This window comes from Dendrobates tinctorius, unplaced genomic scaffold (assembly GCF_039654945.1).
Source record: "Dendrobates tinctorius isolate UK_male_01 unplaced genomic scaffold, ASM3965494v1 ptg000171l, whole genome shotgun sequence".
Classification (NCBI taxonomy): domain Eukaryota; kingdom Metazoa; phylum Chordata; class Amphibia; order Anura; family Dendrobatidae; genus Dendrobates; species Dendrobates tinctorius.
This window is the reverse complement of record NW_027361838.1, coordinates 1,536,065-1,563,668: the sequence shown is the minus strand read 5'-3', so window position 1 is coordinate 1,563,668 and position 27,604 is coordinate 1,536,065. Positions and strand designations below refer to the sequence as shown.

Below are 27,604 nucleotides of genomic sequence, written 5' to 3'. Positions count from 1 at the left end.
GGGTCTAGTTTTCAAAATGGGGTCATTTGTGGGGGGTTTCCACTGTTTAGGTACATTAAGGGCTCTCCAAAGGCAACATGACACCCGCAGACCATTCCATCAAAGTCTGCATTCCAAAACGTCACTACTTCCCTTCCGAGCCCCGACGTGTGCCCATACAGTAGTTTTCTCCCACATATGGGGTATCAGCATACTCAGGACAAATTGGACAACAACTTTTTGGGTCCAATTTCTCCTGGTACCCTTGGGAAAATAAAAAAATGGTGACTAAAAGATCATGTTTGTGGAAAAAATACTAATTTTTTATTTTCACGCCCGGGCGTTATAAACTTCTGTGAAGCACTGGGGGGTTCAAAGTGCTCACCACACATCTAGATAAGTTCCTTGGGGGGTCTAGTTTACAAAATGGTGTCATTTGTGGGGGGTTTCCACTGTTTAGGTACATTAGGGGCTCTCCAAAGGCAACATGACACCCACAGACCATTCCATCAAAGTCTGCATTCCAAAACGTCACTACTTCCCTTCCGAGCCCCGACGTGTGCCCATACAGTAGTTTTCTCCCACATATGGGGTATCAGCATACTCAGGACAAATTGGACAACAACTTTTGGGGTCCAATTTCTCCTGGTACCCTTGGGAAAATAAAAAAATGGTGACTAAAAGATCATGTTTGTGGAAAAAATACAAATTTTTTATTTTCACGCCCGGGCGTTATAAACTTCTGTGAAGCACTGGGGGGTTCAAAGTGCTCACCACACATCTAGATAAGTTCCTTGGGGGGTCTAGTTTACAAAATGGTGTCATTTGTGGGGGGTTTCCACTGTTTAGGTACATTAGGGGCTCTCCAAAGGCAACATGACACCCACAGACCATTCCATCAAAGTCTGCATTCCAAAACGTCACTACTTCCCTTCCGAGCCCCGACGTGTGCCCATACAGTAGTTTTCTCCCACATATGGGGTATCAGCATACTCAGGACAAATTGGACAACAACTTTTGGGGTCCAATTTCTCCTGGTACCCTTGGGAAAATAAAAAAATGGTGACTAAAAGATCATGTTTGTGGAAAAAATACGAATTATTTATTTTCACGCCCGGGCATTATAAACTTCTGTGAAGCACTGGGGGGGTCAAAGTGCTCACCACACATCTAGATAAGTTCCTTAGGGGGTCTAGTTTCCAAAATGGTGTCATTTGTGGGGGGGTTTCCACTGTTTTGGTACATCAGGAGTTTTCCAAACGCGACATGGTGTCCGATCTCAATTCCAGCCAAAAACGTCAAATGGCGCTGCTTCCCTTCCGAGCTCTGCCATGCACCCAAATAGTGGTTTACCCCCACATGTGGGGTATCAGCGTACTCAGAACAAATTGCACAATAACTTTTACGGTCCTGTTACCCTTGGAAAAATAAGAATTGAGGGTGAAAAGATCATTTTTGTGGAAAAAATATGATTTTTTAATTGTATGGCTTTATGTTATAAACTTCTGTGAAGCCCATGGGGGTTCAAAGTTCTCACCACACATCTAGATAAGTTCCTTAGGGGGTCTAGTTTCCAAAATGGTGTCATTTGTGGGGGGTTTCCACTGTTTTGGTACATCAGGGGTTTTCCAAACGCGACATGGTGTCCGATCTCAATTCCAGCCAAAAACGTCAAATGGCACTGCTTTCCTTCCGAGCTCTGCCATGCGCCCAAATAGTGGTTTACCCCCACATGTGGGGTATCAGCGTACTCAGGACAAATTGCACAATAACTTTTAGGGTCCTGTTACCCTTGGGAAAATAAAAATTGGGGTGAAAAGATCATTTTTGTGGAAAAAATATGATTTTTTAATTGTACCGCTGTACGTTATAAACTTCTGTAAAGCCCTTGTGGGTTCAAAGTTCTCACCACATATCTAGATAAGTTCCTTGGGGGGTCTAATTTCCAAAATGGGGTCACTTGTAGGGGGTTTCCACTGTTTAGGTACATCAGGGACTCTCCAAACGTGACATGGCGTCCGATCTGAATTCCAGCCAATTTTGCATTGAAAAAGTCAAACGGCGCTCCTTCCATTCTGAGCTCTGCCATGCGCCGAAACAGTCGTTCCCCCCACAAATCAGGTATCAGCATACTCAGGACAAATTGCACAATAACTTTTGCAGTCCAATTTCTCCTGTTACCCTTGGTAAAATAAAAAAAATTGAACCTGAAGTATTTTTTTTGTGAAAAAAAGTTAGATGTTCATTTCTTTTTAAATATTCAAAAAAATTCCTGTGACGCACCTAATGGGTTAATAAACTTCTTGAATGTGGTTTTAAGCACCTTAAGGGGTTCAGTTTTTAGAATGGTGTCACTTTTGGGTATTTTCTATCATATAGACCCCTCAAAGTGGCTTCAAATGTGATGTGGTCCTAAAAATAAAATGGTGTTGTAAAAATGAGAAATCGCTGGTCAACTTTTAACCCTTATAACTTCCTAACAAAAAAAATTTTGGTTCCAAAATTGTGCTGATGTAAAGTAAACATGTGGGAAATGTTACTTATCAAGTTTTTTGTGTGCCGTATCTCTGTGATTTAAGGGCATAAAAATTCAAAGTTGGAAAATTGTGAAATTTTCAAAATTTTTGCCAAATTTCCATTTTTTTCACAAATAAACGCAAGTTATTTGAATGAAATTTTACCACTAACATGAAGTACAATATGTCACGAGAAAACAATGTCAGAATCACCGGGATCAATGGAAGCGTTCCAGAGTTATGACCTCATAAAGGTACAGTGGTCAGAATTGTAAAAATTGGCCGGGTCATGAACGTAATCAGAGTAAAAGCACCAGCCCAAGATTAATTTTATGGTTTAATTGCCTTAAGGGCGCACTAGATAATTACAGAAATATACAGTAAGCTATACAATGGAATTACAGTGGATTTGCAGTCAGAGTAAAATATAACAATAATGGTACAAGACTTAGAGATATTAACCCCTTCCTGACATGCGACGTACTATCCCGTCCACGGTACCCGGGCCCGTATGACCGTGGACGGGATAGTACGTCTACCGCGATCAGCGGCGCCCACGTGGTGAGCGCCGCTGATCGCGGCCGGGTGTCAGCTGATTATCACAGCTGACACCCGGCACTATGTGTCAGGGGCGGTCACGGACCGCCCCCGACACGTTAACCCCTTGCACACCACGATCAAACATGATCGCGGTGTACCGGGAGTTAAAGGGAAGCATCGGCAGGGAGGGGGCTCCCTCCGTGCTTCCCTGAGCCCCCCACGGCAGCGCAATGTGCAGCGCTGCTGCGGGGGGCTCCTATCCTCCAGGCCCCCGAATCCAAGATGGCGACGGGGGCCTTCGGGGACCTGAGGAAGCTGGCTTCCTCAGTGCCTGCAAAGCGCAGGCAAGAGGAAGTCTTCTTCAATGCCTGTGACAGATTGCTGATCTGTCACAGTGATCTGTGATGTGACAGATCAGCGATCTGTCACAGGACAGTGATGTCCCACCTGGGACTATGTAATAAAGTAAATAAAAAATTAAAAAAAAATGTAAAAATAAATAAAAAAAAATCGCCAAATAAATTAGAAAAAAAAAAAATATTCCCTCAATAAATCCATTTTTTGGAAATAATAAAAAAAAAACAATAAAAGTACACATATTAGGTATCGCCGCGTCCGTAATGACCCGCCCTATAAAACTGTCCCATTAGTTAACCCTTTTAGCGAACCCCTTAAAAAATAAAAATAAAAAACGAAGCAAAAAATAATGATTTATTATCATACCGCCAAACAAAAAGTGTAATAACACGCGATCAAAAAGACGCATATAAATATCAATGGTACCGCTGAAAGCGTCATCTTGTCCCGCAAAAAACGAGCTGCCACACAGCATCATTAGCGAAAAAATAAAAAAATTATAGCTCGCAGAATAAAGCGATGCAAAAATAATTATTTTTTATATAAAATAGTTTTCAATGCATAAAACCGACAAAAACATAAAAAAACGACCTAAATGAGGTATCGCTGTAACCGTACTGACCCGAAGAATAAAACCGCTTTATCAATTTTACCGCACGCGGAACGGTGTAAACGCACCCCCCCAAAAGAAATTCATGAAACGCTGGTTTTTGTTCATTCTGCGTCCCAAAAATAGGAATAAAAAGTGATCAAAAAATGTCACGTGCCCGAAAATGGTACCAATAAAAACGTCAACTCGTCCCGCAAAAAATAAGACCTCACATGACTCAGTGGGTCAAAATACGGAAAAATTATAGCTCTCAAAATGTGGTGATGCAAAAACTATTTTACAATAAAAAGCGTCTTTTAGCGTGTGACAGCCGCCAAACATAAAAACCGCCATAAATAGTAAGTCAAACCCCCCATTATCACCCCCTTAGTTAGGGAAAAATAATAAAACTAAAAAAAAGTATTTATCTCCATTTTCCCGTTAGGGTAAGGCTGTGTGCACACGCTGCGGATTAGGTGCGGATTCATCCGCGCGGATTTTGTAAAATCCGCAGGTGAAACCGCAGGTCAAAAGACCTGCGGTTTTACCTGCGGATTGCTCTGCGGTTTTGTCCTGTGGTTTTTCATCTCCTCAATAGAGGAGATGGCAAACCACAGGAGAATCCGCAGAAAGAATTGACATGTCAATTCTTTCTGCGGATTGAAAACCGCAGATAATCCGCGCGGAAAATTCCGCACCGTCTGCACTGCGGTTTTTGATTCCCATAGGGAATCATGGTACTGTACACCGCAGCAGAAACTGCTGCGGGTCCGCAGCAGCCAAAACCGCTGCGGAACCGCAGCAAAATCCGCAGCGTGTGCACACAGCCTTAGGGTTAGGGCTAGGGTTAGGGCTAGGGTTAGGGCTAGGGTTAGGGCTAGGGTTAGGGCTAGGGTTAGGGCTCAGATTAGGGTTAGGGGTGTGTTGGGGTTAGGGTTGGAGTTATAATTGGGGGTTTCCACTGTTTGGGCACATCAGGGGCTCTCCAAATGCAACATGGCGTCTGATCTCAATTCCAGCCAATTCTGAGTTGAAAAAGTCAAATGGTGCTCCTTCCCTTCCAAGCTCTGCCAGGCGCCCAAACAGTGTTTTACCCCCACATGTAGGGTATCAGCCTACTCAGGACAAATTGCAAAACAATTTTTGGGGTCCAATTTCTCCTGTTACCCTTAGGAAAATAAAAAATTGGGGGCAAAAATATCATTTTTGTGGAAAAAAATGATTTTTTTATTTTCACGTCCGAGTGTTATAAACTTCTGTGAAACACTTGGGGGTTCAAAGTGCTCACCACACATCTAGATAAGTTCCGTGGGGGGTCTAGTGTCCAAAATGGGGTCACTTGTGGGGAGTTTCAATAGTTTAGGTACATCAGGGGCTCTCCAAACGCACATGACACCCGCAGACCATTCCATCAAAGTCTGCATTCCAAAACGTCACTGCTTCCCTTCCGAGCCCCGACGTGTGTCCATACAGTAGTTTTCTCCCAGATATGGGGTGTCAGCGTACTCAGGCCAAATTGGACAACAACTTTTGGGGGTCCAATTTCTCCTGTTACCCTTGGGAAAATGAAAAAATTGGGGACTAATTGATCATGTTTCTGGAAAAAATACGATTTTTTTATTTTCATGCCCTGGCATTATAAACTTCAGTGAAGCCCTTGGGGGTTCAAAGTGCTCACCTCACATCTAGATAAGTTCCTTAGTGGGTCTAGTTTTCAAAATGGGGTCATTTGTGGGGGGTTTCCACTGTTTAGGTACATTAGGGGCTCTCCAAAGGCAACATGACACCCGCAGACCATTCCATCAAAGTCTGCATTCCAAAACGTCACTACTTCCCTTCCGAGCCCCGACGTGTGCCCATACAGTAGTTTTCTCCCACATATGGGGTATCAGCATACTCAGGACAAATTGGACAACAACTTTTGGGGTCCAATTTCTCCTGGTACCCTTGGGAAAATAAAAAAATGGTGACTAAAAGATCATGTTTGTGGAAAAAATACAAATTTTTTATTTTCACGCCCGGGCGTTATAAACTTCTGTGAAGCACTGGGGGGTTCAAAGTGCTCACCACACATCTAGATAAGTTCCTTGGGGGGTCTAGTTTACAAAATGGTGTCATTTGTGGGGGGTTTCCACTGTTTAGGTACATTAGGGGCTCTCCAAAGGCAACATGACACCCACAGACCATTCCATCAAAGTCTGCATTCCAAAACGTCACTACTTCCCTTCCGAGCCCCGACGTGTGCCCATACAGTAGTTTTCTCCCACATATGGGGTATCAGCATACTCAGGACAAATTGGACAACAACTTTTGGGGTCCAATTTCTCCTGGTACCCTTGGGAAAATAAAAAAATGGTGACTAAAAGATCATGTTTGTGGAAAAAATACGAATTATTTATTTTCACGCCCGGGCATTATAAACTTCTGTGAAGCACTGGGGGGGTCAAAGTGCTCACCACACATCTAGATAAGTTCCTTAGGGGGTCTAGTTTCCAAAATGGTGTCATTTGTGGGGGGGTTTCCACTGTTTTGGTACATCAGGAGTTTTCCAAACGCGACATGGTGTCCGATCTCAATTCCAGCCAAAAACGTCAAATGGCGCTGCTTCCCTTCCGAGCTCTGCCATGCGCCCAAATAGTGGTTTACCCCCACATGTGGGGTATCAGCGTACTCAGAACAAATTGCACAATAACTTTTACGTCCTGTTACCCTTGGAAAAATAAGAATTGAGGGTGAAAAGATCATTTTTGTGGAAAAAATATGATTTTTTAATTGTATGGCTTTATGTTATAAACTTCTGTGAAGCCCATGGGGGTTCAAAGTTCTCACCACACATCTAGATAAGTTCCTTAGGGGGTCTAGTTTCCAAAATGGTGTCATTTGTGGGGGGTTTCCACTGTTTTGGTACATCAGGGGTTTTCCAAACGCGACATGGTGTCCGATCTCAATTCCAGCCAAAAACGTCAAATGGCACTGCTTTCCTTCCGAGCTCTGCCATGCGCCCAAATAGTGGTTTACCCCCACATGTGGGGTATCAGCGTACTCAGGACAAATTGCACAATAACTTTTAGGGTCCTGTTACCCTTGGGAAAATAAAAATTGGGGTGAAAAGATCATTTTTGTGGAAAAAATATGATTTTTTAATTGTACCGCTGTACGTTATAAACTTCTGTAAAGCCCTTGTGGGTTCAAAGTTCTCACCACATATCTAGATAAGTTCCTTGGGGGGTCTAATTTCCAAAATGGGGTCACTTGTAGGGGGTTTCCACTGTTTAGGTACATCAGGGACTCTCCAAACGTGACATTGCGTCCGATCTGAATTCCAGCCAATTTTGCATTGAAAAAGTCAAACGGCGCTCCTTCCATCCTGAGCTCTGCCATGCGCCGAAACAGTCGTTCCCCCCACAAATCAGGTATCAGCGTACTCAGGACAAATTGCACAATAACTTTTGCAGTCCAATTTCTCCTGTTACCCTTGGTAAAATAAAAAAAATTGAACCTGAAGTATTTTTTTTGTGAAAAAAAGTTAGATGTTCATTTCTTTTTAAATATTCAAAAAAATTCCTGTGACGCACCTAATGGGTTAATAAACTTCTTGAATGTGGTTTTGAGCACCTTAAGGGGTTCAGTTTTTAGAATGGTGTCACTTTTGGGTATTTTCTATCATATAGACCCCTCAAAGTGGCTTCAAATGTGATGTGGTCCTAAAAATAAAATGGTGTTGTAAAAATGAGAAATCGCTGGTCAACTTTTAACCCTTATAACTTCCTAACAAAAAAAAATTTTGGTTCCAAAATTGTGCTGATGTAAAGTAAACATGTGGGAAATGTTACTTATCAAGTTTTTTGTGTGCCGTATCTCTGTGATTTAAGGGCATAAAAATTCAAAGTTGGAAAATTGTGAAATTTTCAAAATTTTTGCCAAATTTCCATTTTTTTCACAAATAAACGCAAGTTATTTGAATGAAATTTTACCACTAACATGAAGTACAATATGTCACGAGAAAACAATGTCAGAATCACCGGGATCAATGGAAGCGTTCCAGAGTTATGACCTCATAAAGGTACAGTGGTCAGAATTGTAAAAATTGGCCGGGTCATGAACGTGCAAACCACCCTTGGGGGTGAAGGGGTTAAGCTGGAGGTCAATTTACCAGGTTGTAGGTTGCATGTGGATGCCGGGAGCTCTGCAGTCCACAGGTATAAGAATCTTAATTGCCGGACAGACCCCAAAGCGCGTGCCGCTGCTCCCTTGGCAGATCTGTCTCCAGTTCCTTCTTAGATAATCATCATCTGGTTCTTCTGTGAGAGAGAGTGTCTCTGCCATGTGCTCTCAGTTCTTAAGCATGCTGGGTTCCTCCCCCCGTGTCAGAGGGTGGGCTAATAATCCCTACCCTTTAGCTCCCTGCAGAATTTATTCCCAATATCTAAGAAAGGGGGTAACTGTTATGATTGAGTCACCGTAGGAGGCAAAAATAGAAATGCTAGCTAAGTCCAGAAAACCTGAGAGGTTGGCAGCTATCGGATTGCAGACCCCTGAACCTATCAACACAACTAGCAGTAGCCGTGGGGGACTCCTACGATGCCCTAGGCCCCTCGATCACAGCCGGAGGACTACATAGCCTAAAGACAGAAAGGGAAATCTGAACTGCCCCAGAGCAGACCCCAAAGCAAAAGGCAGCCCCCCACATATAATGATGGTGAAGCAAGAAGAAAGAACAAAACACAGACAGAAAGATAGACTGAGCAAAGATGGGGCCCAAGCTAGCTTAGATAGGAAAGGACAGGAAGGCTGCTGTCTGCAATCCGTGAAAAACCCTATGAAAATAAGAGCCAACAAACTGACAGTAAAAAAGGCCCTGAAGACGCTAGGCTTCAAAAAAGGTTATGTCAGTACTCAGGAATATTCTGAAGACAGAGCAACAGGCAAAAGGAGATTCAGCTCACCCCAGCAGGGAATGGCAGAATCCAGAAAAGCAAGGAAAACAAAACACTAATGCAAAAAGGCAAAGCAGAAATCTTAGCTTTAGATGAGCAGGAATCAGACTGGTTTCCTAGAAGTCCACAGAGAAATCACCCGCAGGCCAGAAGGGCGTCGGCAGCCTTAAATCCAGTCATTAACTCCACTCAGCCAGTCATCATCATCAGCCCCAGGTGTTTGACAATCAGGCTCACTACCTTTCTTCACCAGAAGAGGGAGTTCCTCGGGCCTCAGTAGTGAAGAGGAAAATGAACTCACAACAGGTAACCTTCTCCAGGATGATTGGATCAGGACATGAAAGGTACCAATGAATGTGGTTTGTTTTGCCTGTCATGTGGAGAGCAAACATGGCCCCATTGGGTCACTGTGGAGGGCCAATCTCTATATCTCTGGTTCCAGAGCCCTCACCGACTCGGGAGTCGCACTGTCAGATGCGCGATTTCCTCAGGGTCACACGGATATTTTTTATGAGTCTGTAACTCGAAAGGTGTGCTCATAATCTATGATTCTAGGATGGAGTTGGATTGGCTGGGAGAGACAATGGATGTGTATTTCTGTGTCCTGCTGACAGGTATATTCTAACTGAAGCCCCCAGGCACCTTCACGCCTGATGCTGGCGTGGCTCCTACTCAAGCTTTGAAGTTCTGTTTTGGCCTTATCTCATTATCATACTAAAAGACCTTGCTATTCAACATTGGAGCACTAAATCTTGTTTTCTTCAATATGCTTACAGGCCATGGGGGGTAGGAGCAGTTAGCTGCCTGTGATTCTTGTGAACTCAGACAAAATGGCATCACTGGGACAGGCCAAGCTCAGACATGAGGCGAGCATTATGCCCCATATCCAAGATGGCGGCTGCTCCTTCATCACACGGGTCAAAAATAGTATGAAATATCAAAATTTGCAATATCCATGAAATTGAAAGAAAGGCTGCATCAATACTTGTAAGTGAAAAGGGAGCTCTGATTAGGAAGGAGAACAAAAGCCAAATGTAAAACTAACCCTTGCTAGAAATAAAGACACCCACAAGAGGCGCATTCATTAATAATTTTAAAGTGTTGTGGATATTCGTTATATTTAGCATACACTAATGCAAACATCACCGGATCAGCTCTTCATTACTACTACGTGTCCTGCGGTTCACACCAAGAGGATTATATTAATACTCGTCTGCTCTTCATTAACCAAGAGTGTTTGTTTGGGGAAATAACTTGAAAAACCAAGACACAAGAGAAGCTTCGGCGTACTACAAGAAGGAAGATGCGTGAATCCATCCTTTATACTTTGATCTATTATCAAATAACAAGGCAATAAACTAAAGACTGTGTATTTATTGGAAAACTAATACATTCAATGGTTAATTAGCAGTGTGTATATGAAATTAGTCTTGAAAAAAATGTCTTTAATAAAGTGCCTAAAACCTTAGGAGTTCTCAAACGATAAAACACACTTGTTAGCTTATTAACAAGAAACCACTTCATTGAATTAGTAAAAAACACCAAGTAATTACTATCCCCAAGCATGCCTTAAGCAGAGCTTCTGCTGTGTTGTGGCCATGATAAGAAGATGGTATTCGGAAATTAAAGTCTTGAAGAAAACTTTTGAATTAAAAATAGTCTTCTCAATATAGAATTTCTCTGCCAGCTTCATACAAACATATCAGCAATTCCTTTCAGAAGATCCAAGCTTGTATAGCCTTCTACTATCACTTCTTTATGTAAACAGTATCTGTTGTAAACCCACATGTGGCTCTTTGGGTCAGGATCTATACATTGCCAGACTGTCACTAAGAAAGTTCACACCATTCACACCTTGGGGCCCAGAGACACTGAGACATTCTCAGGACCGCAGGGAGGTGCACTCTATAGTCCCTTAATGACATCACATCGAAAAACAGTGTGTAGGAGCGCCGCTATATCACAGTTGGTAGATGAATATGGAGTAGTGCATATGTTTATCCCCTTCCTGACATCTGCCGTATATGTACGGCACAGTGAGAAGTGACTTTTCGCAAACTAACTTACATGTATAGTGCAGTGATGGCACTGGCTCACAAGCAAAGCCGGCACCATCATCAGGGGGTGTCAGCTGTATATCATATCTGACACCCTGCTGCCACGGCAATTATTGGTGTTAGTACTGATCGTGGCTGTTTAACCCCTTTTTTAAATAGTGACAACAATATTCAGATGGTTAGTTGAGGGAGGGGTCTCCCTCTTTAAGCCTCTCGGTATCCTGCCCTATCGGAGTGCCAATAGTGACTTTCAGGTCAGCCAGCTAGTGTAATATGCAAGGTCTAACCTTTTAAGTGTCAGAACAGACATATTTCAGAATATTAGATCAACAATTGGGCAAGCAAAAGTTAAAGGGAACTGTCATGTCCAATAATGCTTTTCACCTGCAGATATAAGGTTAATGTGCACTTTGACTGACAGCCCCTACAGTGCATAAGCACAGAGCAAACTGTCAGTTATTCCTGGGGTGTGCTTACAGTCGCCACTCTCAGTGCTGTGAGTGATGACTGTAGTTGCGCTGGCACGCCAAAATGATAAAGTTATTTTCTCTCAGGAGCCGCACTTGAAATATTGCAACCGGGCACCTTCATAACGCTATTTACCTGCAGATTAATCCTTTTATCTACAGCTACATAACGTTATCGGATCTGACAGGTTCTCTTTGAAGCACCATATAAGGACTAAGCAAAAAAATTCAAAATTAAGTATGAAAAAATAATGGAAAAGTAATTTACCGTGAAAAACGTTTTCTTGTAAAGTAAAATAAAACAAAAAAACTACACGTTTGGTAACACTGAGTCCGGGAAAAAAAACACACACCAAAAGAGTAGCTTTTTCATTAATACTGCCACACAAAAAATGGGTAGCATCACTGAAAATATCATCTCGTCCAGCAAGAAATGTGACCCATCAACTTCAGCCACTTAGGCTATGTGCACACGGTGCGGATTCTGCTGCGGATTTGCAGCGTATCAGGCTCTGCGGGTCCGCAGCAGATTTAGGTGCGTTGTACAGTACCATTGTTTTCAATGGTAAACTGAAAAACGCTGTGCACATGCCGCGGATTTTTCCACGCGGATTTGCTGCTGGTTCAAATCCGCAGCAGGTCAATTCTTTGTGCGGTTTCCGCTGCGGTTTCACACCTTCTCCATTGTAGAGGTGTGAAACCCAAGGGCTAAACCACAGGCTAATCCACAGGTAAACCGCAGGTCTTTTGACCTGAGTATTTACCTGCGGATTTTTCCAAATCCAAGCAGAAAAATCTGCAGGACCAAAATCTACGTGTGCACATAGCCTTATTAGATGAGAATTGCTGACATGGTTCCACCACCAGCATATGGAGAGCTGGAGATACAAGCAGCCGAATTTTAATCAATGGTACAATAGATTCTACAATTCTGTCACTATACCCTGCTCATCCTGATGACCTGGTGTATTGACAATAGGGGTACTGGTTTATGGTGTTGATGTCAGCTGTGTAATGCCAGCTGCCATCAAGCCCTGGGGTTAGTAATGGAGAGGTGTCTATCAGACTCCCCTATTACTAACCATATTGTCAAAAGTAATAAACACACAAAGAAAAGTCATGGAATTGTAAAAATAACTCCCCAACAATTACCCTCATTTACTCATTACCATAAAAAAGTAATCCACAGGGGTCCACTGTAAATTCAGAATAAGGAGGTCCCACATTCAGCCCCATCTCTGCTACATCAGGAGGCAGTGATAAGCAATGAGATCAGTAACGTGACCGTAAACCACGGCAGCCTGAACGCACTGAGAGTGAGAACTCGGCTGCAGTGATGTCATTAAGGTTACACGGACCAATGCCGGTGGTTCTTATGCTAATCTCTATGTGATCTGCCAGCTGTGAGCTATTTTAACCTTACTGAAGTTACCGCTCGCCTCGTGAGAAAGTTCTCACGCTGCGAGTGGTGATGTAAGTAAGGTCACATATGGCCGGTTCACACAGAAGTTACCGTGAGAACCACCGGCAGTGGCCTGTATAACCTTAATGATGTCACCGCTCGTCATTGCAGCTGAGTTTTCACAATACTCTCACTGTGTTCCAGCTGCTGTGGTGAGCTGTCACGTTGCTGATGTCATCGTTCATCACTGCCTGAATCGGGGATAGTTGTGGGACCTGAGGTTAAGGACCAGAATTGGACTTTCTAATGAATGCGCCATTTCTGAAGGCTCGTGTTATTAGTTTGGAAAGGGGCCAATATCCATGGACCCTTTACAGCCTATTAATATCAGCCTGCAGGTGTTTGTTTAGCTTTTTCTAGTTATTAAAAATAGTGGGGACCCCACATCATTCTTTTGGGGGACCATACTTTTTAAAAACCAGTAAAGGCTATGCAGACAGCTATGAGCTGTTATTAATAGGCTGGGAACCTCCATGGATATTGGTCCCTTCCCAGAATAATATTTCCAGCCTTTTGGCTGTCTGCTTTCCCTCAGTTGGTTATTAAACATAGTGGGAGCCCCACATCATTTTTTAAAATTATTTATTTCATTATTAGCTAAATACAAGTACAGAAAACTACAAACGCAAAGGACAAATTATATATCTCACTGACATATTTGGATCTATCACCTACAGTGGAGAAAAAGTATTTAGTCAGCCACCAATTGTGCAAATTTTCCCAATTAAAAAGATGAGAGAGGCCTGTAATTGACATCATAGGTAGACCACAACTATGTGAGTCAAAATGAGAAAACAAATCCAGAAAATCACCTTGTCTGATTTGGCAACATTTATTTTGCAAATTATGGTGGAAAATAAGTATTTGATCATTAACAAAAGTTCATCTCAATATTTTGTTATACTGTATATCCTTTGTTGGCAATGTCAGAGGTCAATCATTTTCTTTAAGTCTTCACAAGGTTGGCACACACTGTTGGTGGTATGTTAGCCCATTCCTCCATGCAGATCACCTCTAGAGCAGTAATGTTTTGGACCTGTCGCTGGGCAACACAGACTTTCAAATCCCTCCAAAGGTTTTCTATGGAGTTGAGATCTGGAGACTGGCTAGGCCACTGCAGGACCTTCATATGCTTCTTACGAAGCCACTCCTTTGTTGCCCTGGTGGTGTGCTTGGGATCATTATCATGCTGAAAGACCCATCCACATTTCATCTTCAATGCACCTTGCTGATGGAAGGAGGTTTGCACTCAAAATCTCACGATACATGGCCCCGTGTATTCTTTCATGTACACGGATCAGTTGTCCTGGTCCCTTTGCAGAGAAACAGCCCCAAAGCATGATTTTGCCACCCACGTGCTTCACAGTAAGTATGGTGTTCTTTGGATGCAACTCAGCATTCTGTCTCCTCCAAACACGAAGAGTTTTGTTTCTACCAAACAGTTCTATTTTGGTTTTATCAGACCATATTACATTCTCTCAATACTCTTCTGGATAATCCAAATGCTCTCTAGCAAACTTCAGACGGGCCCGGACATGTACTGGCTTAAGCAGGGGGACACGTCTGGCACTGCAGGATCTGAATCCCTGGTGGCGTAGTGTGTTACTGATGGTAGCCTTTGTTACGGTGGTCCCAGCTCTATGCAGGTCATTCACTAGGTCCCCCATGTGGTTCTGGGATTTTTGCTCACCGTTATTGTGGTTATTTTGACCCCCGGGGTGAGATCTTGCGTGAAGCCCCAGATCGAGGAGATTATTAGTGGTCTTGTATGTCTTCCATTTTCTTATTATTGCTCCCAAAGTTGATTTCATCACACCAAACTGCTTGCCTATTGCAGATAGTTTTCCCAGACTGGTGCAGGGCTACAATTTTGTTTCTGGTGTCCTTCAACAGCTCTTTGGTCTTCACCATAGTGGAGTTTGGAGTGTGACTGTTTGAGGTTGTGGACACGTGTCTTTTATACTGATAACAATTTCAAACAGGTGCCATTACTACAGGTAATGAATGGAGGACAGAGGAGCCTCTTAAAGAAGAAATTACAAGTCTGTGAGAGCCAGAAATCTTGCATGTTTTTAGGTGACCAAATGCTTATTTTCCACTATAGTTTGCAAAATAAATCTTTCCAAATCAGACAAGGTGATTTTCTGGATTTGTTTTCTCATTTTGACTCTCATAGTTGTGGTCTACCTATGATGTCAATTACAGGCCTCTCTCATCTTTTTAAGTGGGAAACCTTGAACAATTGGTGGCTGACTAAACACTTTTTTTCTATTCTTTTACTTTGCACATCAAATACCTAAACTGTCATTTGTATTCCAGTACTTGTCACACTGATGGTGCAGATAGACGGCACACAGATAGTACACACGGACATATACTGTACATACGCATGCCGCAAGGATGGTGTTACACTCACACGGACCTCATCAGTATTGTTTTTTTCCAGTACCGGAATCACCAGGACATGTGAAGGGGGTCTAAGTGGTAGTCCTGTAAATCTAATACGAACATAGTAATGGCTCGTGCACAAAAAAGGTAATAATGGGGCGAGTGCGATCCGTCATTTTGAAGGATAGCAGCACTCCTCATGTTATTCTATGGTGCAGTGCATATGTCTGATTCCTCAGTCTGAGTAACGATCCGCAGCAAGCACGAGTTGCTTCTAAGAATCAAAGCGCACTCGGCAATCAACTATATGGAACCATTGAAAACATCAGACAGTGCTTGTATGACATTTTCACAGACATAGTGAAGGGAGAAGATGTCGATTTTTTTTGTCATTCTTCACCTCCGAGAAAATCAGATAACACTATGATCAGACTCTGATCAAACACTGATCAGAGTTTTACTATCATAATTGGACTGATTTTCTCAGATGAGAGAAAATCAGTCATATGACACTAGCCTAAGAAATGCTTCTTGTTTTGTATGGTTCCCGAGATTACAAGCTCCACTTTACTTTCAGCAGCAACTGGAGCAATACTTCTGTGTGAAATAATCCGAAATAATCTGTATTCCATATATATATATATATATATATATATATATATATATATATATACAGACTTATGGGCCTTCTCTAGGCCACTGGTTGCCATTAAAACCCCTCGGCTGCCTGTGATACCATCAATGGGTGCCAATGGGGTGAGAAACAGCTCTGTCTTAAGGCCTCGTTACACGCTTCAATGTCAATGTCCCAGCGATCCCACCAATGATCCGACGTGGATGGGATCGCTGGGACATAGTTAACTGATCGCTGGTGAGCTGTCACAGACAGACTCACCAGCGATAAGGACAAGAAAATAAGCTGGGTTCCAAGGTAAACAGCGGGTACTAAGAGCCGCGCGGCTCTTAGATACCTGCTGTTTACCTTGGAAACCAGCTCTCAGCGTCGCTGATCGTTGGTCTCTCGCTGTCACACGCAGAGATGCGTGTTGGCCAGCGGGAGACCAACGATCAAAAAATGGCCCAGGATGTTCAAGCGCAATCAGCGATACCCGGCAGGGGGGCCGGTCGCTGATACATGTCACACACAGCGATTTCGACGACGAGATCGCTGTGGCGTCACAAAATTAGTGATCTCGCTGGCGATCTCGCTGTGTGTGACGGGGCCTTTACCCCTTGAATGATGCAGCTTGCAGCTAAAGAGTTGAATATCTGGGATCGGCGTTATCTCCAATCCCAATGGAACATAGTATGAGCTGTAATATACAGCGAACTCCGGCTGCACTTGTTTTGCGTGCACCGTTCCTCCATTTTACATTTACACAGAAACTACATAGCATAAACGCCATAAAGTAATTAGTTATAGAATTCTTATTTTTCTAGTCTTATCACAGATTGTGCAACGCCACTGCCTGCTGGCCAACAAGGCTAGATCCTAAAATATAGCAGCTGTATGTTGTATGGACAAAGAAAGCAGATGGAAACCTCCCAAGCTGAGGTGTGTGATCATGGTCGTGGGCTGTTTAGTGCAATGCAAGCAGTAAATTAATTTCACTTCATAAATCTGGCATGAATGGCCAACTATTCAAATTACTCTCTGGTAATATGACTTTTCTAAATGTCACCACTGAATATCATAAGGGAACCTACATCTCATCTCCTTCAAGTTGCCTTCAGGGACAGCACAAAATAGATAAAGGGAGTACTTGTAATATTTTATGTTTCAGCATCTTTTAAACATATTTGGCCAACCTTTGATGAATTAAGAGAAAAAAGTTCAATGGACTATGAATTCAGAATGTAATTTCATTTGCGATAAAGAAAGTCACGAAGTCTCGATGGAAGAAACAGTCGTTGTGCCATAAAAATCATTTCATCATGTCATCATCTCATATACTAAGGACGATCTCAGGTATATACTTATGTCCTATTGTTGGAAATATCCCATCTAACATTTAGGAAGAGTAAGTGAAATAAAAATGAAGCGAAAGAAAAACAAGTGCCCATTTTAGGTTAATATTGAATATTACTTGCAGGGCAAGGCATATATATATATGTATTATATATCCAGATCAGAGCAGGCATTATTCCTACACAGCAAGTGCGCATGTGAGCTCTTTTGTCCAATGGGTTTTGCATCTGAGATGTTACTCATTGTCATTTTTATTTCCTTCCCACTGTTAGTTACAGTACGCCATTTTATTGCTAATATGTACCAATGGATGTGCTGTTTTTTTTCTGTGCATTCATTCCCAAATGGCCAAACACTAGTTAGCAGAGATGCCACTATATTTAAAAGTTATTGGTCATCAGGTTTTTGCTATGTAATCCGAGAGCAGCGTGACGTGGGGGCTGAGGCACAGATTCGGGGTCACTTATTAGGCTGAGGGCTCTTGTTTCAATGCGGAGATTGTCACTACCTGGACTACAGCACCTGTGAGCCCTGGTCTGACCACACCCCCCTCCACTGCGTACTGTCAATCGACAATATGCACAGAAATCAGTGGTGAGGGCGGGGGGTCAGCTTTCCCAGCTCTGCTTCATGTTACACCTAAAAACTCTGATTGGGTCACAACTGCTGCATCCAGTAATCAAAGTGGCACATCATTGGAATCAGGGTCTCTTTTTCTGCATTCACAAAACAGGGTACCTAAAATAATATTTTTGATAATCACCACCAGTGAAGAGGTTTCCATTTCTATGAATATTACTTTCACAGTGGCTGTACTATTTATACAGCTCGATTAGTGAATACATACAAAAGAGCAAAACAATGACTGCCGGAAAAACTATGGAAAAGTTTGGATGCAGGAGAAGTACTGTTAGCTGTAAGAATGATTTATAATTTTAATCTTATCACTGCCCCAGAAGATTACAAAATCCCATTAGTTTGTGCCACACAGAAACATATACAAATCATTTGGATGTTAAGGACGCTTAACTTTACACTTAGTTTCCTCATTCATTAACTTTATCTTCCAACTTATCAGACTGATTGAAAACCATTATTTTCCCTTAACCCCTTCATGACCAGAGGTATTTTCGTTTTTTTTGCTCCCCTTCTTCCCAGAGCCATAACTTTTTTATTTTTCGGTCAATATGGCCGTGTGAGGTCTTGTTTTTTTGCGGGATGAGTTGTACTTTTGAATGACACCTTTGGTTTTAACATTTTTAATGTACTGGAAAACAATTCCAAGTATGTATAGGTTCTTCTTTATTTAAGTTGTGAAAAAACCCCAGAGTTTTGTTAAAAAAAAAAGGCGCCATATTCCGCGACCTGTAGTGTCTCTTTTTTTTGAGCTGCTGGGGCTGGGTGAGAGCTTATTTTTTTGCAAGCCGCACTGATGTTTTTATTGATATCATTTTGGTGCAGATACATTCTTTTGATTGCCCATTATTGCATTTTATTGAAACGTAGCAGCGACCAAAAAAAGGTAATTCTGACGTTTTGAATTTTTTTTCTCGTTACGCCACTTAGCGATCAGGTTAATTCTTTTTTTATGTTGATGGATCGGGCTATTATGAACGCGGCGATACCAAATATGTGAATATTTGATTTTTTTATTGTTTTATTTTGAATGGGGCGAAAGGGGGGGTAATTAACTTTTATATATATATATTTTTTTAAAATATTTTTAAAAACTGTTTTTTTACTTTTTGCTTGGGAGACTATGGGAGACTAGAAGCTGCAGTACTCTGATCTCCTCTGCTACACACATGCAATGATCAGATTGCCTGTGTGTAGCAGAAATGCTATGGGCGGTGCTCATAGCAATCTGGCTATGACAGCCAAAGAGGTCTGCTGGAGACTTCTGGTTGTCATGCTGACCCATCGGTGACCCGTGTTCATGTGATGAGGTCACCGATGGGCAGGATTAGTGACGCGCTTCCAGTAAGCATGAGTTAGATGCTGCTGTCAATTTCTGATGCGAGCACATGTCAGCTGTACATATCAGCTGTCATATTACCCAGAAAGATGTGGGCTCAGTGCTGGAGCCCGAACCAACCTGGTGGAGTCCAACTATTACGCCTAATGTCGGAAAGGGGTTAATGGCATTTTTGGAAATCTCATGATGGCAAAGGACACATATTTATGTAGTGTAGCGGGACTATAGATCTCCGTATGTAGCGCCTCTATAAAAAGTGCAACGCTATGACAGGTAAACAATGAAGGGGATATATCTAGCGCTCTACTTTAGTCAGCTGATCTGAGAGGTAGCGGGCAAGGGCAAATTATTCATTGGTGCAACCTGTACAGCAACACAAGGGCCCAAGAGGTAAATGGGCCAATATTCACCTCCAAAACAGGTGGAATTGTGCCTTATTATAAGATATTGTAGTACAAGGGACCCATATACTGCTTCTCCACATGGGTCCTTTTCTGTCAGTGGTGCCGGGAGTTGGACCTACACAGATGTTCTAATTGAAGACCATCAATACTGCGAGTCCCAGAAAACTTCTGGGACAAGTCCTAGATCACCAATTATCAATAAGGGTAAGGTCAAGTGGATCGGTTGTGCTGCAGTTGTGGATCGACCGCAATGCAGTAGAAACCGGCAAAGACAATTGTTTGTTGTGAATTATAATTGCAGCAATCACTTCAATTTGCAGGTGAACAGCTGTTTCACCTGTAAAACTGAGCGGTCATTACAATTGTGTCGCTTTTGGCTGCGATGCAGCTGCACCACGGCCCTTACTACATGACCTTACCCTAACAATTCACAAGAACAATGAAATTTGGAGTCTTTTAAACAAGGTGCGGAAGGTAAAAGACGAAGTCCCACTCACTCTTGAATGTCATTTTCAAACACGGAGGCACAGAGACAATGCCACTTGGCAGGTTATTTAGCACTAAAGACAGTTGCTTTTGGCCTGAACTAGACAGACAATTTTTAGCTTTTAGTTTTCTACATATATTTTCTATTGCTCAGCTGGGATTGTGCCGGCAATTACAAATGTTGGCTTACTGTTCAAATTGCAAATGCGTAGCGGAGAGTATATCCCCCCACCTGCATACATTTCCTTTCGCAGAATAAAATGTAAAACTCAATATTTCTGTAATTAAGCCATGATTCTCATAACATTTTACAATTCTTGTTTATATATTTTTGCAGTTAAAAGGGTTTTCCAGGTCTTACATTATTTTTGGTGTGTGGGGCTAAGAGCTAATAGGCAGGGAGTTATTAATTACCTGCCTGTTCTGCACATATTCCCCTGCTACATTTCAGCTCTCATCAACAAAGCAGCTCTTCCTTTTCGTCTCTGTTGAGGAGGCGTCGCTGCACACATCACACTGATTGACAGATGCTCCCAACAGTAAGGCGGTGGGGAGCCAACTGTCAATCAGCATGACATTGGCAGAGAGACCCTATCAACCAAGACTTTGGAGTCGATAAGCCAAACCTCCAACTCCTCAATTTTCCTAACTTCCGACATAAAGTGCAGCACAGATTCATCTCATGTAAAAGCCGAGATCCTCAGATCAGGAACAAAACAGACATTTATAGGACATTTCATAACTTTCTCAATTTCTTATGCAAACATTTTCAGCACATCCAGCATTGTTCCACTGTACCCATTTTATTATATATTTTAGAAGTCGGTCCATTTCATATTGACCACCTGTGACGCCACAACTCTGACTCCACAGCCCTGCTGTCAACAGAGCGGAAGAAAAGATGCTGCTCTGTTGACATTGCGTCAGTGGAAGCAGGGGAATCAGAAGCTGGAGTGGTCCATGACCACTTGGTACCAAGCAGAAGAGGTAGGAAGTTAGTAATTACCTGCCTGTAAGTTCTTGGCTCCATATGCAAAAAAATAACGTCTCTGATAACCCCTTTAATTCTGCTTAAATTTGCCTCACTAGATGGACCTTGGGTCAGAGGACTACCTTATGTAATTCCCATCTTTGGATGTCATATTGTATATTTTAGTCTAAATAAGTAAAAAAATAAAATCAGTGCTGATTTCGTACTCTTCCTACATAGACATCAGGGTTTTACTTTTGTGAAACAGATCTTCAAATCCCCGGCAGAGGCAAAGAGTTAAATAAAAATGTTTTAACCACCAATGACAGAAGAGAAAGGGGATGGAGGAGTTATATTCAATAACATAACAGTATGTGATAAGCTAGTGGTGGCTGCAGGTATCTAGCAGAACAACATTCTACTCAGCTGATGTGTCTGGAGAACAAATACAAGCCAAGACCATTAATCAAAGAATGGAAGATCCACCAATTTTGGATAAGTGTCTTGTTTTTGCCAACAGTACCAAATAAGCAAAGACAGACTCCAGTTAGCAAATACATTAGTCATTTCTTATAAGCCTGTGGGTAAATAAAGCTGCACTTACCTATCATGTGGTTTGCAACATGGACCTGGATATCCCATTCATTGTAGAATACCATCTGGCACTTGATGCATTGATAGGTTTTCTTCTACAATATTACACATAAAAAAATGAATTACTGTATAAAACTGGAAGAATTAAAAAAAAACAAACAAAAAAAACAAATTAACTGTATATTTTTATAAAGTTTATCAAGAAGCAGACACATTTTTTCCATGTTAAACCTGTTTATGGACATCAATAAGTAAATAAGTAATGAAAAGGTCACCGATTTTCTAAGTAAATCTATTTCTAAAGGGGCTATCGACATTAAATTCTCACCCGATGTCGGTAACAACGCATCCAATCCACACGGGCAAAGAAATCAAACCATATATGATCATAAATTAATTTATGTGTACTAATGAGGAATAACACAGGGAAAAAGTATTGAAAACATGAAGGAGGAGAGGTGCAAAAAGCCATGAAAATTCATGACATCAGCTGATATCTATCAGCAATTAGAAAGCAACCCTGCCACTTAGTGAAAAAAATATCAACTGGTTCAACGATGGCCTACAAAAAGGTGTCTCATTAGGTGCCACACAAGAAACATCTGAAGATGGGTAAAACCAGTGAGTGGTCTCTCAAAACCTTTGCAACCTTAATGTTGCAAAGCACACTGATGGCATTGGTTACAGAAGAATTTCTCAACTACTAAAGGCTTCAGTGAGCATTGTTGTGGCAAAAATCCGGAAGTGGAAAGAACATAATTTCACCAAAAATGACCACGATCAGGCACTCCCTACAAGATTTCAGACAGAAGAGTGAAATTAATTATCAGAAGAGTTGGACAAAAGCCAAGGACCACCTGTGGAGAGCTACAGAAAGACCAGGAATCAGCAAGTACAACTGTTTCAAAGAAAACTATAAGTAATGGCCTCAACCTCCATGGCCCGTATGCATGCTAACCACGCAAGACTCCATTGCTGAAAAAAGCTTGTTCAAGCATGTTTAAAGTCCTCTATAAACCATCTAAAGAAAAAACTCAATGGCTTGGGAATGCATTCACCCTTACTGTGAGTTGGAATCCTCTCCTATTTTTGGCACAAAGACCAACCTAAATATCAGTCTAGGAAATATCAATCAGCATTGTCTATCTTGTAATATTATTTTACTTTACCATTATACCTTAAAGGGGTTGTCCATTACTCGGACAACCCCTTCTCAATCACTAAGTTCCCCTATTATAAAATAATGGCAACTATACTCACCTCTGGAGCGGGTGCCGTTCCAGTGGTGTCGTCACTTGCTCTCCCGGGGCTAGAGCAAGTCAGTGGCCACTTCACTCTCCCTGCCTTCGGGCGAGTGAAGACATCAGAGCTGCAGCTGCTTTCTCACTTCTTCTGGATGTCTGTTTTGTCTGGAGGAAGGGAGAGTGAAGTGGTCGCCGATTGAAGTCAGAGCTACGGCTGCTCTCACTTCCTCTGGATGTCTGTTTTGTCTAGAGAAAAGGAGAGTGAAGAGGTTGCTGAGTGGCTCTAAGGCTCGCGTGGCACGTCGTGTGAGCAGCAGGAGAGTCAGTATAGATATTGGTGGTGTGAATAGCCGCTATTATTTTATAAAGGGGGAATATGGTCATTGAGAAAGGGTTGTCCAAGTAGAGGTTTGATAAAATCACAGGTTTCTCTGCTGCAGATCAACCAGCTCTCTGAATGCTGAGAATATCCTCACCTCACACCACTGATTGGCAGCTTTCTGTGTATACTGTGCATAGGCATAAAGCTGCTAATCAGTGGTGGGGGCAGAGTTACACAGAGCAAAACACTGATTTTGTTGAAACAACAACCATCACCCAGTAAGTGACACATTGCTGGATTCAGACTCTCTGTCCTATATCATGCTTCTCTCAGATTACATCGAAAAAAACCTGTTGACAGATTTTATTGTGAATTGCATGAATAATCTTATATGCCAATTTCTGAAAAATGCTAGGTACATGTATATTATTTATTTGGATTTTGGGTTCAATACTTTGGCTCATACCTTGCTTTTTAATCTTTTCAAAGAAAGTGAGCTACTTTTGCTTTTATTTCATCATTTTATTTTTAAATGTTAACAACGCTAGAGGAGCTCCGAGATGTTAAAATCCGGCAGACTAGCCATCCTAGCCATGAGGGCACACAGTGATTGTTCAGCCTCGAAATTGTCTGCACGCGACCAATTGATAGTTTTATGAATCAATCAGCTTTTTAATCATTATTAACAGCTTAAATATGTTTAGCTTAACTGTGCATGGTTTAGAGATCAAGTCACTTTCAGTTCCCCACATTCACTAAAAAAACTACAATCTTGCCAAAGGGATTCTAATTCATCCAATGATACAACAAATGAAATAATTCAGATAAAGTGACTAATCAGTGTGCATTTACTATAGATAATGTCAGGACTAAAAATGCTTGATTCTGCCCTAACATCCCCATTACAACAGGCTCAGGGTAGAAGCTAATAAATGCCATCATAATGCTAACAATAGTCAAAGCAATGGTCTCAAAACCTTTAAAAGTAGTTTATTTTTCATGGAGCATTGCAGTGGAATTGATGCACTCAGATGTTCCCGTACATGGTCTGAGCCTTAAAAATATCAAAGTGATTGGAAGTCAGTATAGTCAAGTAACTGAATGATCAGACACATTTTTGAAGCACATCAAGAAGAGGAACAGTGGAGGAATGGAAAGTGGCTGAATTTGTGGACAATGGTTCTATGGGAATCTTCTAGGACCTTCTCAATAGTAAACTGGACATCTGGAAGGATACAAATTCAGTATACACAGTCTAAGATGCAGTAATGTCTTCACATGATGTGATAATCTTTAAATCAAGTCATAGCTATTGATGGAGGACAGTAGTAATGATAGAATATTTTGGAATTCTAATTCTCTAGCTCACCAAATTTTTTACAAAACATGTAAGTCACAGCAAATTCATAAGTCTTTAATTGGCCAAGAAAATGTGCATCACTCGGATGCCTCCAAGGATTGTTTTGCACCCTTTTCTTGGTGATGTGTATAGCGGCAGCGCACATGGAAGAAGCTGTGGCTATTTCATAAAAATGGTGCAAAAATTACTCCTATTTGGGAAGTATCAACAGCTTTTTGCTCTTAAATGAAGATGTGATAGCTGTTTAGCAAGCCATCTAAAAAATGTTCTGTTTTTGGATCAACAACATGTTTGCTCTTTAGATAGAATAAAAGCAATGGCTTCTTAACAAGCCATACAAAAATTATTTCTATTTTGGTATCTGACAGATTTTGTAAAATAAAGAAACAATGGCATAATATCTAGCCATGCAAAAATTATCCCTTTATTTAGGGAGAAGAAACAGATTTTCTGTTTTAAAAGTGATGAAGCAATGGGTATTAGAGATTATCGAGTTGAATGATATTGAAATTCCCCAGGATTGATGATTTCTTCCTAAATTTTCAACTTGCAAAGAGTTGAATCGCCATGATTCGTAATACTGTAAAGCCTTTAACTGCCTTGAAAAGACGTGTGTAACAAACTGAGGGCTGTATCTAACCCCTTTCAAGCTCTTTAATGCATATACAGCCTTAGTAATGCCAAAGTGCCCTAGCAATAAAACCTGTAAGCTGATAGTAACCAACAGTTAATTAATAACACAGTGCACTGAGTCTTTTCATGATTTTGCAATCATGATTTAGAATATACAGATCAGATATTAAAAAAACTTTTCGACAGTGAGGGTGATTAATGAGTGGAACAGGTTGCCACGAGATGTGGTGAGTTCTCCTTCAATGGAAGTCTTCAAACAGAGGCTGGACAGATATCTGTCTGGGATGATTTAGTGAATCCTGCATTGAGCAGGGGGTTGAACACGATGACCTTGGAGATCCCGTCCAACTCTAACATTCTAAGATTCTATAACTGTCTGCAACTGTTGAACTTTTGGGTTCTATCATCCTCTCACTATCATAAATCACCCTAAAATGGCTAATGCATTTCCTGCCTCAGCTTTTTTACAGGCTATGAAGGTCCCTACTGATTGAATGTTATAGCTGCAAGGGATTATGGTAAAATCAGGTGAACCTTCTGATTAGACACAGCTCTACAGCCAATTTTACACCACTTTGAGAAGACCACTGCAGCTGCAGATGTTTAACGAGTCAAATTTCTGCTGTACTTATAATCAGACACAGCTCTGTAGAGAGATCAGCAGAGCAGACTGTCACTCATTACATACCATACAGTTACAGTGGCTTGCAAAAGTTTTCAACCCCTTGGTCTTTTACCTATTTTGTTACATTTAAACCTGTGTTTAAATATTTCTGTAATCCGATCTGTGCCTGATTCATCAGCACTAAATAGTTTAAACTGGTGAATGTTAAGTGAGAAAAATAAAAAGGCATCAATTAAATTTATTGGCTGAAATAACTAAAATTTGTCCTGTTCATATGTATTCACCCCTTTTGCGATGAAACCCCTAAAAATTTCTGGTGCAAGCAATTAACTTCATAAGTCACATGATTAGTGAAAGGAAGTCCACCTGTGTGCAATCTAAGTGTCACATGGTCTGTCAGTATATACACTCCATTTCTGAAAGGCCACAGAGGCTGCAACAACATTAAGAGGCACAACTAACCAAACAACACCATGAAGACCAAGGAGATCTCAAAATAAGTCAGAGACAAACGTTGCTGAGAAGTACACGTCAGGGTAGGGTTGTAAAAAAAATCACCTAATCTCTGATGATCCCTTGGAGCACCAACAAATCCATTATCATAAAATGGAAAGAACATGGTACCACAACAAACCTGTCAAGAGAGGGCTGCCCACCAAAACTCTCAACCGGGGCAAAGAGGGCATTAATCAGAGAGGCAGCACAGAGACCAAAGGTAACCCTGAAGGAGCTGCCGACTTCCCAAGCAGAGTATCTGTCCATATGAGCAGAACAAGCAGTATTCTCCATAGAGGTGGCCTTTATAAAAGAGTTTGCAGAAATAAGCCTTTACTTACACACAAAAATTGTATAGCTCGTTTTGAGTTGCCAAAAGACATGTGGGACACTCCACAAATCTATGGAGGAAGGTGCTGTGGTCAGAGGAGACCAAAATTGAACTTGTTGGCCACCAAGGTGAATGCTATGTCTGGTGCCAAACTAACACATCTCATCACCCTAGGAACACCATCCCCACAGTGATACAGAATAGTGGCAACATCATGCTGTAGGGATGTTTTTCGGCAGCTGGGACAGAGAAAATGGTCAGAGTTGAGGGGAAAATGGATGGTGCTAAATACCAGGTTATTCTTGAGCAAAACCTGTTTCATTCTGTCAGTGATTTGATACCGGGACTGAGGTTCATCTTTCAACAACGCAATGACCTAAAGCATACTACTGAAGCAATACTCGAGTGGTTTAAGGGGAAATGTGTAATTCTTTGGGAGTGGCCTATTCAAAGCACAAACCTTAATCAAAATCAGAATCTTGGACAGACTTGAAGATTTCTGCTGACCAAAGGAAATAATCTAACTTGAAGGACCTGGAGCAGTTTTGTCTTGAGGAATGGGCAAAAATTCCAGCAGCAAGATGTGGAAAGCTCAGACTTATCCAAAGCGACTTGCAACTGTATTAGCCACAAAAGGAGGATCTACAAAGTACTGACTTCTTGACACTCTTCCAGGCTAGGCTAGAATTGTTGAGTATACAACTAATAGTTGTCCTGTGGACAGATTCTTCCATTTGAGCTGTGTATTTCTGCAGATCCTCCAGAGAGACCATGGGCATCTTGGCTTCTTATCTAATAAGTGATTACCCTGGTTGGGATGTTAGTTTAGCTCAATGGCCATGTCTTGGTAGTTTTGCAGTTGTGCCATTTTTGGATGCTGGATTGAACAGTGATATAGCTATAT

At 41.6% G+C, this 27,604-nt stretch overlaps 1 protein-coding gene across 4 annotated transcripts in view; it reads right to left on the bottom strand.

Moving 5' to 3' along the window:
• ZNF521 (zinc finger protein 521) overlaps window positions 1–27,604 on the bottom strand; it is a 532,966-nt gene that overhangs the window by 279,522 nt on the left and 225,840 nt on the right. For all 4 annotated transcript variants that reach the window (XM_073550821.1, XM_073550823.1, XM_073550820.1 and 1 more), the window contains one exon: window positions 21,701–21,785. In XM_073550821.1, the coding sequence (XP_073406922.1) occupies window positions 21,701–21,785 (85 nt within the window). The remainder of the gene's footprint in view (window positions 1–21,700; window positions 21,786–27,604) is intronic.